This window comes from Panthera onca, chromosome A2 (genome assembly GCF_046562875.1).
Source record: "Panthera onca isolate mPanOnc1 chromosome A2, mPanOnc1 haplotype 2, whole genome shotgun sequence".
Lineage (NCBI taxonomy): Eukaryota > Metazoa > Chordata > Mammalia > Carnivora > Felidae > Panthera > Panthera onca.
The window spans coordinates 14746404-14764547 of NC_138340.1; the positions used below are offsets into that span (position 1 = coordinate 14746404).

An 18144-nucleotide genomic window follows, 5' to 3' on the forward strand; every position below is an offset into this window, starting at 1 on the left:
ATGGAAGAGAACCCTAAGCTCCAGATAGGACCACAGCCCAGCCAGCATCTTGACTATAGCCTTGGGAGACCCTGAGCAGAGGTCCCAGCTCAGCTGTGCCCAGATTCCTGACCCATGGAAACTGAGATCGCAAATGTTATGTTGTTTCTTTTTTTTTTTTTTTTTTTTTTTAAATTTTTTTTTCAACGTTTTTATTTATTTTTGGGACAGAGAGAGACAGAGCATGAACGGGGGAGGGGCAGAGAGAGAGGGAGACACAGAATCTGAAACAGGCTCCAGGCTCCGAGCCATCAGCCCAGAGCCTGACGCGGGGCTCGAACTCACGGACCGCGAGATCGTGACCTGGCTGAAGTCGGACGCTTAACCGACTGCGCCACCCAGGCGCCCCAAATGTTATGTTGTTTCAAACCGCTAGGCTTACTTTTAAAAAATTCTTTAAAAAAAAGAGGGGAGGCACCTGGGTGGCTCAGTTGGTTAAGCATCTGACTTCAGCTCAGGTCATGATCTCACGGTTCGTGAGTTCAAGCCTCGCACTGGGGTCTGTGCTGACAGCACAGAGCCTGCTTGAGACTCTCTATCTCCGTCTCTCTCTCTCTGCTCCTCCCTGACTCACTTGCCTTCTCTCTCTCAAAATAAATAAATAAACTTCAAAAATCCTTTAAAAATTACCACTAGGGGGGCGCCTGGGTGGCTCAGTCAGTTAAGCATCTGACTTCGACTCAGGTCATGATCTCATGGTTTGTGGGATCAAGCCCTGCATCAGGCTCTGTGCTGACAGCCTGGACCCTGCTTCAGATTCTGTGCCTCCCTCTCTCTCTGCCCCTCCCCCACCCTGTCTCTCTCTCTCAAAAAAAAAAAAAAAAATGAATAAATGTTAAAAAAATAAGTAAAGATACTTTTGAGGCTCTTTCTAAACTAAATTAAAACAAAGCAACACTGTGAATATCCTTTTAAAACCAATGCTAAGAAATCTATAGCAAAACTGAGTCATATAAGAATCACTCCAGAAAATGAAAGCACAGAGGTTTATCCTCTCTAACCTCATTTATTCAATATTTATAGGACTTTGGAACAACTATATGCTGGTCACTATATCAGGAGAAAGGAACATGGAAATGAAAAGAACATAAGCCACATTCTGGATTCTACTACCAGTATATTATAGCTCCTAATTTTAGCTGGAACTTACTTTTACTTTTCCAAATTATGGAACAATCTACTTTCCTTAACAAGGTATCATTTTAAATTACCAGGGAATTTAAAGATTTATTGAGATTTAAAGATATACTGAGATATATTCTTCTTCATAGAACAGGATACTTCTTGAAAAATCTTCCCTGAGAGCAATAATGATTCTAATGCCTTAACCAAAGATGGAATCAGATCTCCTTAATTATTCTCATTTCTAGAAAAATTTGTTCAGCTGACAAAAACAGTCAACAATATTATGTACCTCCCAGAGACAGACCTAGGTACAGAACAAAAATTAGAAGACATGATGGGGTACATGGGTGGCTCAGTTGGTTCAGCATCCAACTTCGGCTCAAGTCATGATCTCATAGTTCGTGAGTTTGAGCCCCACGTAGGGCTCTGTGCTGACAGCTCAGAGCCTGAAGCCCGCTTCGGATTCTGTGTCTTCCTCTCTCTCTGCCACTCTCCTGCTCGCACGCTCTCTCTCTCAAAAATAAATAAACATTAAATTTTTTTTAAAAAAATTAGAAGACATGAATTCTTAATAGAACTTCGATGGAAAGCCTAGAAATTCACAGAGGGTCCCAAGTTCCAGGAAGGAACAGCAGCCCAGGACTCAGAGGCCAGCATTTCAAAATAAGGTTCTCTGTAACAGTGAAATTGGGAAAAATCAATCCATTAACGGAAGCCATCAATCACTGGTAAAGGTCACTCTAAAAGCAAACACAAAAGCGAAAAACCAAAAATGGTTAGATGAGTCGGGGTTGAGATTATATATGGATATCCAAGGTCAACCATGGAAATTATTACAATAATTTAGCAAAATGAAACCTTGGATCAGGAGCTAGTTTTGGCACTAAAAAAAGGGGGGGGGAATTCTTTCACATGACACAAGAAAACAATCTGCAGAACTTGAATAAAGGAATGACCTTTAAAATGAATAAATTTAAGTCTGTGAAAAGCTCATTATAATGTCCTTATTTCTTAATTTGTCCCTGGACTGGTTATAATCAATACTACTGCTAAATTTCTTACTCAAAACCACAAATTCTGGTCTCTCCCCTGCTCAAAAAGGTGGTGTGACTTCTCACTGCCTGCTTTAATAAATTCTAGCCCCTTAGCAAGGCATTCAAGGCTCTTCGCCAGCTTCTCTTTGACCCTCTCCCTCCTCTGTACTCGGGGAAGTCCTACTCCTCTTTTACGTGCAAGACTCTGATGGGTGGCCTGTCCCATCCTGGATTCCTTACTCCTCCCCTGCTCCATTCCCTTTATTTATTTTTTAAAAATTTTAACCTTTATTTATTTTTGAGGGGGAGAGAGAGAGAGAGACAGACAGACAGAACATGAGTGGGGGAGAGGCAGAGAGAGAGGGAGACACAGAATCTCAAGTAGGCTCCAGGCTCTGAGGTGTCAGCCCAGAGCCTGACGCAGGGCTTGAACTCATGAACCATGAGATCATGACCCCAGCCAAAATTAGACGCTTAACCAACTGATCCACCCGGGTGCCCCTGTGAAACTTTTCTAAAATATTCTGCATGTTGCTTTACTTAATAAAACCACTTCAAAAGGGATTTTGCTGTGACCCTAGATTTTAGATAGCTTTTAGGAAATTGTTTTAAAACCAACAAAATTCGGGGTGCCTGGGTGGCTCAGTCGGTTGGGCGTCTGACTTCGGCTCAGGTCACGATCTCGCGGCCTGTGAGTTCGAGCCCCACGTCGGGCTCTGGGCTGACGGCTCAGAGCCTGGAGCCTGCTTCCGATTCTGTGTCTCCCTCTCTCTCTGCCCCTCCCCCATTCATGCTCTGTCTCTCTCTGTCTCAAAAACAAATAAAACGTTAAAAAAATTTTTTTTTAAACCAACAAAATTCAACTCTTAGGGAAAGTACTCCAAAGACAGCAAGACTTTCCTTTGGCACTAGACCAAGCCAAGCTAAGCATGTTAATCCTAAGAGCAAAGCTAAAACCTACAAGCAGGCTAAGAAGAGAGTGCTGTCACTAAGTGGGTGGGATCTAATGAACCTTCTTAAGATTGATGAAAAGAAAAACTTCAACTCTGAAATTCTACTTCCCAGGTTTGGACAAGTAGATCCCATCTGGCTAACACTATCTAGCTTTGGGAAATTCCAAACCATAAATTCCTCCTCTGACTCCCCACATGCTTTGAACAGGCATGCTGAAAACCAAATGCTCACTGACATGCATTCCAGAACTAGAATACTAAATACAGGGACATAGATCTTTAGAAAAGGGGCACACCATTCAGTTGACAGTTTATGCTTTGCCACTTGTGTAAGTTCTAAAGATAGTCAAAATTAGATCATCTTTTTTTTTTAATGTTTTTTTATTTATTTTTGAGACAGAGAGAGACAGAGCATGAATGGGGGAGGGGCAGAGAGAGAGGGAGACACAGAATCGGAAGCAGGCTCCAGGCTCTGAGCCATCAGCCCAGAGCCTGATGCGGGGCTTGAACCCACGGACCGCGAGATCGTGACCTGAGCTGAAGTTGGACGCTTAACCGACTGAGCCACCCAGGCGCCCCATAGATCATCTCTTTTTATTTAACAACTAAAATTTAGTCCATATTATAGGCAATGTCAATCTGCAGAAATACCGGAGGAATTAAGAAAGTCATACATATTTCAACTAGCAGAAAATATCTAGCATGTCGTATATGTAAAAGTCAAATTAAAAAATTCAGGGCACCTGGATGGCTTAGTTGGTTAAGCATCTGACTTCGGTTCAGGTCATGATCTCATGGTTTGTGGGTTCGAGCCCTGTGTCAGGCTTCGTGCTGACCGCTCAGAGCCTGGAGCCTGCTTCAGATTCTGTGTCTCCCTCTCTTTCTGCCTCTCCCCGACTCGCCCTCTGTCTCTGTCTCTGTCTGTCTCTGTGTCTCCCTCTCTTTCTGCCCCTCCCCCACTTGCCCTCTGTCTCTCTCTCAAAAAAATAAATATTAAAAAAAATATATATGGGGCACCTGGTGGCTCAGTCAGTAAGCATATGACTTCAGCTCAGGTCACAATCTCATGGTTAGTGAGTTCGAGCCCCGTATGGAGTTCTGTGCTGATAGATCAGAGCCTAGAGCCTGCTTCAGATTCTGTGTCTCCCTCTCTCTCTGCCCCTCCTCCGATGGCGTGCTGTCTCTGTCTCTCTCTCTCTCTTTCTCAAAAATAAATAAACATTAAAAACATAAAAACCAAATAAAAGAAAAAATTCAGAGAGGGGTGCCTGGGTGGCTCAGTCGGTTAAGCGTCCAACTTCGGCTCAGGTCTTGATCTCATGGTTTGTGAGTTTGAGCCTCACATTGGGCTCTGTGCTGACAGCAGAGTCTGCTAGGGATCCTCTGTCCCCCATCTCTCTCCGCCCCTCCCCCACCCATTCTCTCTGTCTCAAAATAAACTTTAAAAAAGAAAAAATTCAGAGAAATCTTTTCCTAAGAAAAATTATGAAGGTCTTTAATTGGAGTAGTACCTGTTATGTTGCCTAAAAGCCAACTTCTAAATGTGATCTTTATAGTTTCAAATACATCACCCCATATACCAAATTGCCTGCTTCTAAACAAATACAACAGTGACCATTCTCCATCATATCTTTATTCACTATATATAAAGGGTTTTTGCCCTAAGAACCTATTCCCATCCCCCAGCAGTCACTTGCTATTTATTACACTCAAGTTCTACAAACACAAATCTGGGCTGTGGTTTTTTGTTTTTAATTTTTTTAATGTTTATTTTTGAGAGACAGACAGAGAGTGAGCAGGAGAGGGACAGAGAGGGAGAGAGGGGGACACAGAATCTGCAGCAGGCTCCAAGCTCTGAACTGTCAGCACAGAGTCCAATGCAGGGCTCAAACTCACAAACAGTGAGATCGTGACCTGAGCCGAAGTTGGACACTTAACTAACTGAGTCACCCAGGCACCCCTGGGCTGTGGTTTTATAGACACTATAAAGGAAATACAGAAACAACCCTGGAACTTCCACAACCTGATTTCCTTAGGCTGAAAATGTAAACAGACCCTGAAACAACAGGGTGTTATGGCCCCAAGCCAAGATTTTCATTAAGAAGAAGAAAAAAAAAAAAAAAATCAACTATTTCCTGAATTTTATCTGTTCATTTTGAATGTTCTTTCCATATTAAGTAGGCAAAACAATGCTAATATGTGACCCTTGTGATTAATTTAAAATCCATTATGCCCACCAACACAACTTAGGCTCCAAAATAAATTCATTTGTCAGATTAACCAACTACTATGTAAACTGATTTATGAAAATAGGAATAAATGGGACACTATTATCTCCACTCTTGAGAGCCCGACCTCTCCAAGTGTGGTTTGGGATCCAATGCACTGGCACCCTTGGGAGCTTGTTAGAAATGTGGACTCTTGGGCTCCATTGGGACCTGCTACATTAGGACTTCCATTGCAATAAGATTCCCACAGAAATTTTCTCCATGTCCAGCCTGGGAAGAACTGCTCTAAAGCACCACTATCCAGTATTTTCTGCAATTCTGGAAATGTTTTCTATCTGTCCTCATATGGTAGCCACTCGTTACATGTAGCTACTGAGCACTTGAAATGTAGCTAGTGCGACTGAGAGACTGTTTAATTTTATTTAATTGTAATTCATTTTAATATAAAAAGACACATAGAGGGGCGCCTGGGTGGCTCAGTCGGTTGAGCGTCTGAGCATCCGACTTTGACTCAGGTCATGATCTCACGGTTTGTGGGGTCGAGCCCCGCATAGGGCTCTGCGCTGACAGCTCAGAGCCTGGAGCCTGCTTCAGATTCTGTGTCTGTCTGTCTGTCTGTCTCTCTCTCTCTCTGCCCCTCGCCTGCTCGCACTCTGTCTCCGTCTCTCTCTCTCTCAAAAATAAATAAACATTAAAAAAAGTTTTTTTAATAAAAAATAAAAATAAAAGACACATAGTGAGTGACTACCACATTGACTGGTACAGCTATCTGGGGAGTCAGTGTGTACCTACAAGCAAAGGGTCAAGAAGTGACCACTGCAGCCAAACCCGCCAATCCAGCAACACATAACACAATTCACGCAGAACGACTTGAAGGCCAGTCCTCTTCAGCTGCCTCTCCCAGAACATCAGGTATGGAGCATGAATTTCCAGTAACATTTTTTTTAAATTTATTTTGAGAGAGAGAGAGAGCACAAGTGGGGCAGGAACAAGAGAGGGAGAGAGAATCCCAAGCAGGTTCTGCACTGTCAGCACAGAGCCTGATGCGGGGCTCGAACCCATGAACTGTGAGATCATGACCTGAGCTGAAATCAAGAGTTGGATGCTTAACTGTCTGAGCCACCCAGGTGCTCCTGGAGAATGAATCTCCAGATGACACTGTGACCATTCTGCTTCCTTTCTCCATCAGGTTTCCAAAATTAACCCCTCGGCTCTAGAGTTTTCATACTAATTTCTTAGAAATCTCACTACTAGATAAAAAAGGAGTTGATCAGCCTTTGATAAGAGGCAGCTTCCTGGCTCTGAGTCCTGAGGATCCCCGAGGGTATGGTGCCTGAACAAACCCGTGGGGGTGGGGAGTGGGAGAGGGCCCAGAGCTTGCAACAGATTTTTATGACTCAAACACTGGGTAAAGACCCTGGGAGGAGGGAAGAATTTTGGAGCCTGACAGTCTTGACAAAAGAGCCCTCATAATAACCCTCATAAACCCCTCATAAAGGTAGTCATAGAAGCAAATGAAATAACCTATGTAGAAACTGTAAAATGTTGTAAAATTTATTGTTATAAAAAAACAAGGCTATGCATGATAGAGCAAAATAGTCAGAGTGCCTGGGTGGCTCAGTAGGTTAAGCGCCTGACTCAATTTCCGCTCAGGTCATGATCCCACAATTCGTGGGAGAGAGCCTCATTTCGGGCTCCGTGCTGATGGTGCACAGTCTGCTTGGGATTCTCTCTCTCTCTCTCTCTCTCTCTCTCTGCCCCTCTCCCTGCTCATGCTCTCTTTCTCAAAATAAATAAACTTAAAAAAAAAAAAAAAAAGACAAAATACTCAGACAAACCTTGGCAAATGAGATAAAATTTTCTACCTTACTGGTTTCATACAAAAAAAGGGCCACCTGGCTGGCTCAGTCGGTAGAGCATGTGACTCTTGATCTCAGAGTTGTGAGTTCAAGTCCCATGGTGGGTATAGAGATTACTTAAAAATAAAATCTTAAGGGGCGCCTGGGTGGCTCAGTCACTTAAGCGTCCGACTTCGGCTCGGGTCATGATCTCACGACTCGTGACTTCAAGCCCGGCGTTGGGCTCTGTGCTGACAGCTCAGTCTGCTAGGGATCCTGCTTCGGATTCCGTGTCTCCCTCTCTCTCTCCGCCCCTCCCCTGTTCACGCTCTGTCTCTCTCAAAGAGGAATAAACTTAAAAAAATTTTTAAAATAAAAACAAAATCTTAACAAGAAAGAAAGAAAGAAAGGAGGACATCATCAGTAAACAGTTCCAAATCAGAAAATGCAGAACTGCCGCTTCTCGAGGAAGAGCTTAGAATATAGCTGAAGGTCAGAAGATCATTCAAGAAGACTGGTTATCCCTCACGTAGTAGAAAGTACCCAGTTGACTCAGGCTCAGTCTAAACTAAGACAGTATATTCCAAAGTCCCCACACTCCACTATCTGTGTAGCCCAGAGGAAGAACAATACACAGTTCACTATTCTAAGACTATTCAGCTACAATGACAAAATGAACAACGCACAAGCATTTGCAGCTGCCTTTGAATAATGAAGGTTTAAGGAGAGTAGGTGTGCTTTCCCTCTTTAAACACACCTGTGGGGCACCTTGCGTGGCTCAGTCGATTAAGCATCCGATTTCAGCTTAGGTCACGATCTCATGGCTCGTGGGTTCGAGCCCCACATCGGGCTCTGGGCTGACAGCTTGGACCCTGGAGCCTGCAGCCTGCTTCGGATTCTGTGTCTCCCTCTCTCTTTGCCCCTCCCCTGCTCACACTCGGTCTGTCTCAAAAATGAATAAATGTTAAAAAAAAAAAAAAAATTAAAACAAGAACAAAACACATTTGTGGTGACCAGATAGTTTGAAAGGGCCTCACATCTGAGATGAAAAATTCTTTCTTGCTAGACAGTTGAGCTAAACTGACTCCAGGGCCTATGAAGGGGTCAGCAGGGGTACTGAGAGAGGGCAGGGTCAGAGAGACTTGCAAAAGCCTCACCCAGTTGCCTGATCAGGACAGACAAGATCTGTTTCCCCTCTTGAGTTGGTCATCTACCAGGCTGCAGAGTTTACTATGAGGAAAAGACCCACCCAAGTTGTTTGCTCCAGAGAAGAACTAACAGTGCACTTGCGGACTGAAGACTGTGTCTGGAGTTGGGTGACTTTTAAATGACTTGGGTGAATTCAGGTAAAGGCTGCATCCAAAGAAACGGGGGCAGATCTGAAGCTACCAAGTCTCAAAAGAAAAGCCCCAGGGGCCTTTTTACCTCAAAAAGAAACCAGGAACCACTTACGCAACAATCAAGTTGTCATGCATGGATAATGCCTCACTATTCAATTTGCTAGTCTTAAAAGAAAAAAAAAAGAAAAAGCTGCCTTCAAGATTAGCAAGGAACGGGGTGCCTGGGTGGCTCAGTCAGTAAAACATCTGACTTCAGCTCAGGTCATAATCTCCCAGTTCATGGCTTCAAGCCCCGCGTCCGGCTCTGTGCTGACCGCTCAGAGCCTGGAGCCTCCTTCAGATGCTGTGTCTCCCTCTCTTTCTCTGCTCCTCCCCCACTCACGTCTGTCTCTCTCTCTCTCTCAAAAACAAATCTATAAATTTAAAAAGCATTTAAAAATTAAAAAAAAAAAAAAAAAAGGATACCAAGGAAGAGGGGTGCCTGGGTCACTCAGTTGGTTAAGTGTCAGACTCTTGGTTTGGGTTCAGGTCATGACCTCATGGTTTCATGAGTGCAGAGCCTGCTTGGGATTCTGTGTTCCTCTCTCTCTGCCCCTCTCTCACTTGCACTCTCTCTCAAAATAAATAAACTTGAAAGAAAAAAAAAAAGAATAGCAAGGAAGAGGCGGCTGATTGCACGCCATTCTAAAGCCTATCTAGGGGAAGTCTGGATTGCTGTAAGAAAAAAAAAAAAAAAAAAAACAAAAACCAGCAGCCATGGGGCTGTAATGGGGTGACAGATGCTTGAGGAAGGCCACACCTGAGCAGAGTTCACTCCTTAAGCAGCTCCCTACCTAGAAGAGAAGGAACTCGGGGAGCTCCACAAACACCCAAAGCACTGCCTCTGTGGTTCCTTGGGTGTGAAGAGCCCATTTCCCCCTCCTGAGCTTTCCAGAATCTTAAGTGCCACAAACTTTACTATATGCTCATTGTGCACAGTCCTGGGAATACACAGGAAAATATGACAAAGCCTCTGCCCTCAGACTAGCCTAGCAGACAGGGGATCACACAAGGGCACCCTCTCCTGGCCCAGCTCTTTTTTTCCAGGTGTCGGGGATCACCTCTATTCAGTGCACACCCATTACGACAACGATTTATAATTAGTCTCCCACACACCCTACTTCTCAATGAGCTCTGATGGGGCAGAGAAGGTCTTAGCCATCTTGGTTTCGCCAGCACCTAGCACAATGCCCCCCAAAGCAGAATGGACATAGGGAGGTGGGGGAGAACACTCTTAACTTTCCAGATAGAGGCTATGAACCTGCAGAGCGTGGACGACCCACAAGAAGCAAAGGAGACAAAGTCTGACGAACGATGCATGCCATATCCACCTTTTCTTCGCCTCCTCCTTCCCGTGGCTGCTGTTCACTTGGCTTTGGCATAACCCCTCCTCACTACGCGGCTCTACTGACTACACAGTCCATACCACCAGACCCTGGCCCCATCCTCAGGGACCACCCTTCACCCCAAAGAATAGGCCCCATTCAACGAGGCCTCATCCTCCAAAAGGACTTCAGTCTTTCCTATTTTCTAATAACTTGAGAAGGCCCCAAACACAACAGGGGCTGCCTTGTGAAGCAGATGCTACCACTCCTCACTGGCTGACAAGCGGTGGGTGGAGGGAAGTAGGGCAGGTGGTCTTAAACCCGCTGTGATTTTTCCCGCTGCAACTGAAAGGAAATCCAAACTCCTTCCTGAGACGTGCAGGCCGCGTGCGATCTGGTTCCAACCTCTCTCCGAACTGAACCCAGGACTTTCAGTCTCTGGCTGCGTTTTCTTCCAGCTCTTTCTCACCTTGAGCCCTCTGAAAGTGCTGTGTCCTCTACACCTGACTTTGCACAGGATGCCGTCCCTTTTCGTAGAGTTCCTCTCACAAGGTGGACTTAGTTTTCACTACTCACTTTCTCTTCCTCAAACTATGAGCTTGAGAGCAAGGGCTACGTCAGCACCCAGCTGGGTGTCCCACACATAGTTAAGTGTCTAATAAAACTTTGCTGATTTAATAAAACGGGGGAACCGCCATCCCTCCACCCAGCTCCCCCACCGTCCTTTTTTTCCGGATGGTTCCCGCACCAAGTCACCCCCATCACTTGCAACCTGCGTCCCACTGCCCACAACCCACTCTCCGTTATCTGCCTTCACAACTTCCCACCTCGTAAACCCCACGAATGCATCCATTTAGCTGTCCATCTCTCGGCCCTTACACCCCCCAGCTCCCCTCTTAACCCCTTACATTCCATAAACCCCAAAACTGCTTTTCACCATATACCTCCCCATCCACAGACTCCCCTTAAACCCATCCCTCTCGCCCCAGGACAAGCTCCTAAAACCCATCACCTGCTGCTTAACCCCATAAGCCTTTCAGTCCGTCGCATTTTAACCTCATAAATCCCTTCGGCCTCAGAACCGCCCCCCCCCCCCCGCTTTCAGTCCTCCCTGGGCCCCCACATCTCCACTCCCAGCTCCCCGCCCAGAGATGCACCCCAAGCTCTCACTGTGCACCGTCCTCACTCCTCAGGCCCCCTGTCAACTTGGCCCTGGCCCCGCGGCCCGCCCCCTTCACTCCCGCGACTTTGGGCGGCCCAGGCCCCCGTCGAGCCCGCGCAGCACCTGGCCTGCGCCTCCTCCAGGCTCTGGTCGGTGATGGCCATGATCTGCTGCAGGACCTCGCCTGTGTCGGGGCCTGGTGGGGGCCCGGGCGGCGGGCGGCGCAGGGCCGGGAGAGGCGGCGCGGGGCGCTGCGGGCTGGGCGGGGAGTCCATGGGCGGCGGGACCGGGGAGGCGCCGAGGAGGAGCGGGCCCGCTCACAAAAGCGCCGCAGCCAACCACCGCCACCCGCGCGCACCGGGCGCGCGCTCGCCCAGGCCCCACCCCTCGCCGCCGCCGCCAGCCAACCGCCGCCAGCCAGGCCGCCGCGCACCGCCCACAGACACGCCCCTAACCGCCCCTTGCAACGGCCCGGGACTCTGTGGGGAGTTGCCGAGGCAACGGCTCTTCCCAGCCTCACGCTCCTCCTGGCCGAGGAAGGGCGACCACTGCTTCGCTCTGCTTCAGAGGCTCCCCGCCCCCCCATGTCCGCCTCCCTCACCTGCTCAGAACGACTCCTGCTTAGAGACCTTAATCTTTCTTGGGGCCCCTCATGTCTCCTCAGAGCCCCCGCACCTCCCTCAGAGAGCTCCAGCATTTTTCCTCAAGAGACCGTCAAGTCTCCTCAGAGACCATCCCCGCTACCTCCTCACGCCCTCTACTCCCCACCAGAGCCTCCACTCCTCAACGGTCCCCGCTCTTCCTCAGTGGCCCCCGTGTCCCAGACACCCCCCCCCCGCCCTCCTCAGAGCACCCCACTCTTCAGGCCACCCCTTCCTTCTCAGAAATCCCTGTGATTCGCAGATCCTCGCCAACACTCACCATTCATCTCCAGAAGCCCTAACACCCAGTCCCCTAATGGTCCCCTCAGTCTCGCCCCCGTCAGACGGGCACTAGGGCTCCTGGCCTCCCTCCCGGCGCTTCCCTCTAGAGCCTTCCACGCGGGGTGCAGTTGTGTGTGGTGATGGTGGCTGGAGGGCTTGAAGTGAGTGATTGTCTCGGCTGCAGAAATGAATTCTCTCTTCAAGGTCTGGCTGACGAGTGATCGCCCGTTGAGTCACTCTCTCCATCTACTCCGGTCTGGGCCTTCAAAACCCTAGCACGCGGTCACTGAGCTACCAAAGGATGCTTCCTGAGGGTCTGCTCTGAGGTGTACCCACCCCAAGCAAGAGTGGATGTCCACAGGTCTTTTGTTTCAAACCATCAGACCTCACAGCGCCAGAGAAGGCTCATCGTGTGAGAGAAAAGCAACAGACTGGACGCGAATCACTCCTCCAAAGTCACAGGACCTGCTGGCGCCCGTTTTCTCTGAGGACAGATTCGAGACGCAGGCTCCTCAAGGGTCCTCAGTGTCTCCGGAAACCCTTCAGGGCAAGGCCCGTCTTCTCCTTGCCGCTGGAGAGGAAACACAGTCACCCCATCTGGTGTGACTGGCTCGGAGGACTCCAAAGAGGACGGCAGGGAATGGAAATGAGTGATGCGGGATGTGAAGAACCCCTTTGAAAGCTCCCCGCTTGAGGAAACCTGCCACTTGGCCCCAGTAAGAGGAAGTTGTGGCGACCATGACTGTTGTCAGGGGAACAGCTGCTGCCCTGTACAAAAAGTTCAGCAGCCCTGTACGTGAAACCTCAAAGTCGTGTGCGATTTCGGTGTCTTTCAGAGAACAGTGGGGGCGCGGGGTTGAAAGCTTTAGGGACCAAAACTTGCATGGCGGAGACACCTACAGAAGAGGGAAAAATCGATGGGACAAGATGCCAAAGGAGACCAGAGGAGTGGGGGTTAGAGCCCGGAGGATACTAGCGCGAGAGCGGCCAGCTCAGAGCAAGTGAAACTTAAAACTGCCTTTGGGAGGCCACTTGGGGTCCCCAGCCCCATAGGAAGTGGCTTTGGCACCTAAAGTGACATGTCTGTCCAATGGGCCTGGAGTCCCGCAGAGGCAAGGGCTGCCTTTCACGGGCCTGTGCCCAGGCATATGGTGGGAGGGTCATCATCTCTGGAGATTTCAGGCCTCAGGCCCTAGAAGACATGCTGCCCACCTCGGATCCTGAAGTATCCAGCATCCCGGTTCATTCTGGCCGCCCCACAGAGCTGTCTTAGGGCAGGGGGAGTTTTCCCAAAGGGAAACCCAGCCCCATTCAGTGAAGAAGGGACCTAGATGTTTTTGGTTCTTCAGCAACGTGTGCTTTAGTGATTGAAGAATTTGGCCTCCAACGGGAGGCTTTTATTTAGCATGTGAACCATAAGAGGCTATAACCTTGTATCCCCCTGCCCCCCCTTAAGCGGAAGCAGAGAATCCAGATTCTGGTCTACACTGTACCTAGCAGGGTGCCTTTATGAGCACCTGAGAGGGGGCTCATCATGGCATGTCTGAGCCTTGGGGGGCTGTGGGGTGAGATGAGGAAAACCAAGCTGAGGTTGTGACCAACTCTTGACTCTGGGGGGAATCCAAAGCCCTTTCCCCAGGTGCCTCTCTAGTCCCTTGATTCATCTCTGTGTCTTTTGAAGCTATGCAACCACAGGCCAGATGGCAACCCCTCTGAGCTCCTGTCCTGTGAAAGTAAGTGTCATACGTGCACCACAAGATGCAAGTGATGATTAAATAACGCAACTACAGTGCTTATCAGAGTGCCAGGCACATCAGAGGAGCCTGGGAAATGGCAACTCTAAAATCCTGCATCCTGCTCCATGGACCCTACTCCCCTTGGTCGGGGGGCAGGGAAGGGGACGGACACAGCTGACTATTAATAACCTGGACTCAGACGAAAGGGCAGGCAGGAGAAAGAGGGCTCACACAGGCCAGAGACCACTGTGGGCTCCAGAGGACAGAGACAGTTTGGGGGGGGGGGGGGAGGTAAGTTCGAGGCAGGGGAACAGGCAGAGGAGACCGAGGCAAAGAGAATGGGTGTAAGACCTCCAACAAGAGAAATGGAGTGCGGCACCTGGCTGGCTCAGTCGGTAGAACACGCGATTCCTGATCTTGGGGTTGTGAGTTTGAGCCCCATGTTGGATGTAGAGATTACTTAAAAAAGAGAGAGTAACAGCCGTGCAGAGATCAAAGATGAAAGAGAATGGGGCTGAGGAGATCCCAGCCTAGCCTGAGCTGAGGCGGACAATTCTGGGACACAGGGACAGACGGGACTCTCTGAGTTGATGATAGAAAATGCTCTGGAGACCTCAGTGGAAAGACTTACTCCTTATATCATGCTCTCTCTCACAGACCCCCTCGATTCTAATAACGGACAGACAAGACCCCAGAGGCTGCAAGGGGCCACAAACCTTTTCCCAGATCACACTCAGCACCCCTCAGTCTGCGCCCCTAAAGAATCAGCTTCAGGCAGATGGTGCGTCCACGGTCCGTGTCACCCTGTCTCACTGGGCGGGGTGGCCTCATCTCTCCCATCTTTGACACCCACATCACCACAGACAAGGAAGCAGTCCACAGGGTTTACCAGGGATGTGTGGTAAAAATAGAAAATGTCAGTTAAAACCCCCAAAACCTGAGATGATTAATTAGCAGATTCCTGAACCCCATCTGACTTTTCTCCTGGGCATTTAGAGGTGACCCCACACCCCCAGGCCCCCGGAGCAGGCAGAGCTGTGTGCCTGGGGGAGACTGGCAGTGGAGCTGTGCCACGGCAGACTGGGGGTCTGCCTTTAAGTCTGTCCTGCAGATTGGGTAGAGCCAGGTGCGTCCACGAGTGGTCAGGGGCTACGATCTGGCATCTGCGGCACCCCAGTGAAGTCCCAGGTTGGCTAAAGGGTGGAGTCCATCAGGGGATGGCCATTCTCAGGAAGCATGATGCGAGTGCTGGCACCCGTTCGGGTGGAGGGTGCGTAGCGGGCAGACTCGTGCGTGGACCGGCGAAGGCACAGACAGCAGAGGAGGCGGCGGAAGGTGCGGCGCATCTCAGCATCTCGGCACGAGTACACCACGGCATTGACCAGTGAGTTGGCCTCAGCCAAGAGGAGGAAATACTTCTCCACAGCCAGAACATCGCAGGACTTGCAGTCCAGACCGTCCAGAAGCAGCACCACCTGGCCCGGCGTCCAGCAGACCACGAACGCCCCTGCAGGATGGAGCCTGAGGTAAGCAGAGCCGGCTAGCAGGGGGCCTGGCACCCACAGCTTAGAGCTCAGGGCTGGAGGGGTCTCTGGAGCTCAGACAACGGCCACTGTTCTCTGATCTGTCTGCCAGAGGGATACCTTTCCTAACCGGTACACGGTAGATAGGGTGCTGGGCATTTCTACATGGACGCTGGTTCTGTGGGGAAAAGGAGGTCACTGTGGGACAGGCCAGTTACTTGGGGCGAGGAGGGAGGGGATCGTAGGGAAGAGGCACTCTTTGATCTTGGGGTATGGGGGTGTATCCTCCCGGGATACACCTTGCCGCCTCCTCCACTCAGACTACTCAACAGCCAGACTGATCCCGTTCCTCCCTGCTAAGAACTCTTAAGGGCTTCTTCCCCCAGAACTCAGAACAAAATCTGACTCTTGCCTGTGCCCTTCGAGGCGATGCTGACCTTCTCTCTTGCTTCTCTCCAGCCACACCGGCCTCCTCTTTGGAGACACTGGCTCAGTCCTGCGGGGCTCTCACCTTCTGTCCCCTCTGCCTGGAACTCTTCCCTTCCCCAGCTTTCAGGTCTCTGCTCAGATGTCACCTCCTTGGAGAACATTCCCCACCCAAATCCTCCCCTCCCCTGTCTCGTGGGAGTTGGGTGGGGGAAGCAGGGGTCCTGCAACCCTGGGCCAGCTGAGGGCACTCACTCACCCAGAATGATGACAACGGTCTTGACCAGGTTGAGTGTGGTCTCTCGGTAGCGAGGGTGGCAGCTGACATGTTCTGCCATGCGCTGCACCCTCCGCCTCACAAAGAAGAAAATGCGGGTGTAGACAGCCACCATGAGCAGGAAGACAAGCAGGCTGGACAGGGCCCAGACGGCCAGGTAGGAACGGCTGAGCAGGGGGGCCATGCGTGAGCAGCGGTCCAGGGCACAGAGGCAGTGCCAGAAGTGGGCGGGCAGCAGCCCCAGGCCCAGCGCGGCCACCCACACCCCCACGATGAGCATGACGACTCGGCCATGGGGCAGGCGGCTGTGCAGCTGCACGGCCATCACACTGCGGTGCCGCTCCACAGCGATGGCCAGCAGCGTGGCCACTGACGCCGTCAGGCTCGTGTCCAGCAGGCCCTGCCGCACAAACCAGCCCTCCACCGAGAGCCGCGCAGTGCGAGGGCCCGTGTGGAACATGAGGAAGAGGTAGGCCACACCGGCAAAGAGGTCAGCTGCAGCCAGGTTGCCCAGCAGGTAGTAAATGGGCTGGTGGAAGCGGCGGTTGGAGGCGATGGCCGCTATCACCAGCAGGTTGGTCAGCAGCACCAGCACGCTGACCGTCAGCCCCAGAGCCACCACAACTACATCCTTGGGCCGCCAGTGGGAGCTGAGCTCCTTGCCACTGTTGTTGTAGAAGAAGCCGATGGTCTCATTGTAGTAGCACTGGCCCATGCTGACCATCTGGGGGCACAGAGGGAGAGGTCAGCGCAGGTGGCATTTGTTGGAAGGATACAGGAAGGAGCAGCGGCCAGAGGGGAGGGTCAGGACAGGAAGGGCAAGGGTCTCAAAGTCAGATGCCTCAGGGTAAAGTGGCCGTGGTGGAGACCAGGGTAACCTGGAAAAGCAAGCTACACGGTGGGAGTGCGGGGGGGATGGGTAGCGGTTGCTTATTGACTACTAAGACGCTTACAAAGATATCTCCCAAATCAAATGGCTGGCTTTTTTTTTTTCTTTTTTAATCTAAAGGAGAAAAATAAGGGGCGCCTGGGTGGCCCAGTCCGTTAAACGCCTGCTTTTGGCTCAGGTCATGATCTTGTGGTTTGTGGGTTCCAGCCCGGAGTAGGGCTCTGTGCTGACAGCTCAGAGCCTGGAGCCTGCTTCAGAGTCTGTATCTCTCTCTCTCTGCCCCTCTCCCAAAACAAATAAACATTAAAAAAAAAATTTTTTAATAAAAAAAATCAAATAAAGAAGCAAAATAAGCCAAACAAATAAAAACCCAACAAGAAATCATCTGCCCAAGCGCGGCCAACCTGTACTAGGGATGGGGGAAGGGAGGAACAAAGGGGGCGTGAGCTGTGAAAGTAAGTGAGGGAGGGTTTGGTGCTGGGATCATCGAAGGGAGCAGAGCGCAGGGGACGTGTGTGCGCAGGGTGGGGTCACCGCTGTCCGTGCGAGAGCTTGGAGGTGATCAGGTCTATCAGAGTTGGACAGCGAGGCCGCCCCAGAAGTTAGTTGGGCGGCGGGCTTTGCGCGCGAGCGCTCCCGAAGCGGGCGGGGCATCGGGCCTTTCTGAGTGGGTCGGAGGACCCTGGCACCCTCGCGGACAAAGGGGGCGGTCAGGGAGGCTGCAGCCGGCCGGGCCTCCCGGCGCCCCCAGGCTAGAGGAGGAGCTGGGGAAGAGGAGAGGAGGGGGGCAAGGGGCGGGCCCGGGCCCCGCAGGCACGTGCCGCGCCCTACCTGGGACCCGCGCCCACCTACCACCGTCAGTACCCGCCTCACCTGGGCCGCCCGTCACGCCGCAGTAGGGGCGGCCTCCCCGGGGGTCGGGGCGGGCCCCAGCCCCATAGCCTGGTGACCGCGGCGGGGAGCGGAGGAGCGGCGGGGAGCGGAGGAGCGTCCGAGTGCGCTGGGCGCGGGCAGCCAAAAGAGCACGGGAGGCGGGGTCCCGCCCCTGCCTTGGCGCAGCGCCCCGCCCTCGCCACCTGGGGGAGCCCCGCCCCGTCTCTGCCACCTGGGGGAGCCCGGCGGCTGCGGTACGGACAAGGTCTCCCGGAACCTCAGCCCCCCCTCCGCCCCCTCATTTCCTCCAGGCCTCACGGCCTCTCGGTCGCCCCTCTCCACTTCCGGCGCGGGACCCCCGCCCCCGTCCTCGCGCACCCCACACGCACGCAGTTTCGAGCCTTCCGGGGGCTG

General features: G+C 51.0%; 2 protein-coding genes across 4 annotated transcripts in view; both read right to left on the reverse strand.

Annotated features, from left to right (window-relative positions):
• PBX4 (PBX homeobox 4) overlaps positions 1-11471 on the reverse strand; it is a 43580-nt gene extending 32109 nt beyond the window's left edge. Inside the window, exon 1 of one of the 3 annotated variants that reach the window (XM_078443187.2) lies at positions 11207-11471. In XM_078443187.2, coding sequence (XP_078299313.2) covers positions 11207-11358 — 152 coding nt within the window. In that variant the 5' untranslated portion in view covers positions 11359-11471. Of the gene's footprint in view, positions 1-7974; positions 8134-10390; positions 10931-11206 lie in introns of those variants that run through there. The other 2 variants (XM_078443188.2, XM_078443189.2) reach the window with 2 other exon arrangements.
• A 3346-nt stretch (positions 11472-14817) lies between these two features.
• LPAR2 (lysophosphatidic acid receptor 2) lies at positions 14818-18096 on the reverse strand. The gene is made up of 3 exons (XM_060630773.3): positions 17731-18096; positions 15951-16692; positions 14818-15249 (listed from the first exon to the last, which is right to left on the reverse strand). Exons 2-3 carry the CDS (start codon positions 16690-16692, stop codon positions 14936-14938), a joined length of 1056 nt encoding a protein of 351 aa, XP_060486756.3. The 5' UTR covers positions 17731-18096; the 3' UTR covers positions 14818-14935.
• Between the last annotated feature and the right edge of the window lie 48 nt (positions 18097-18144).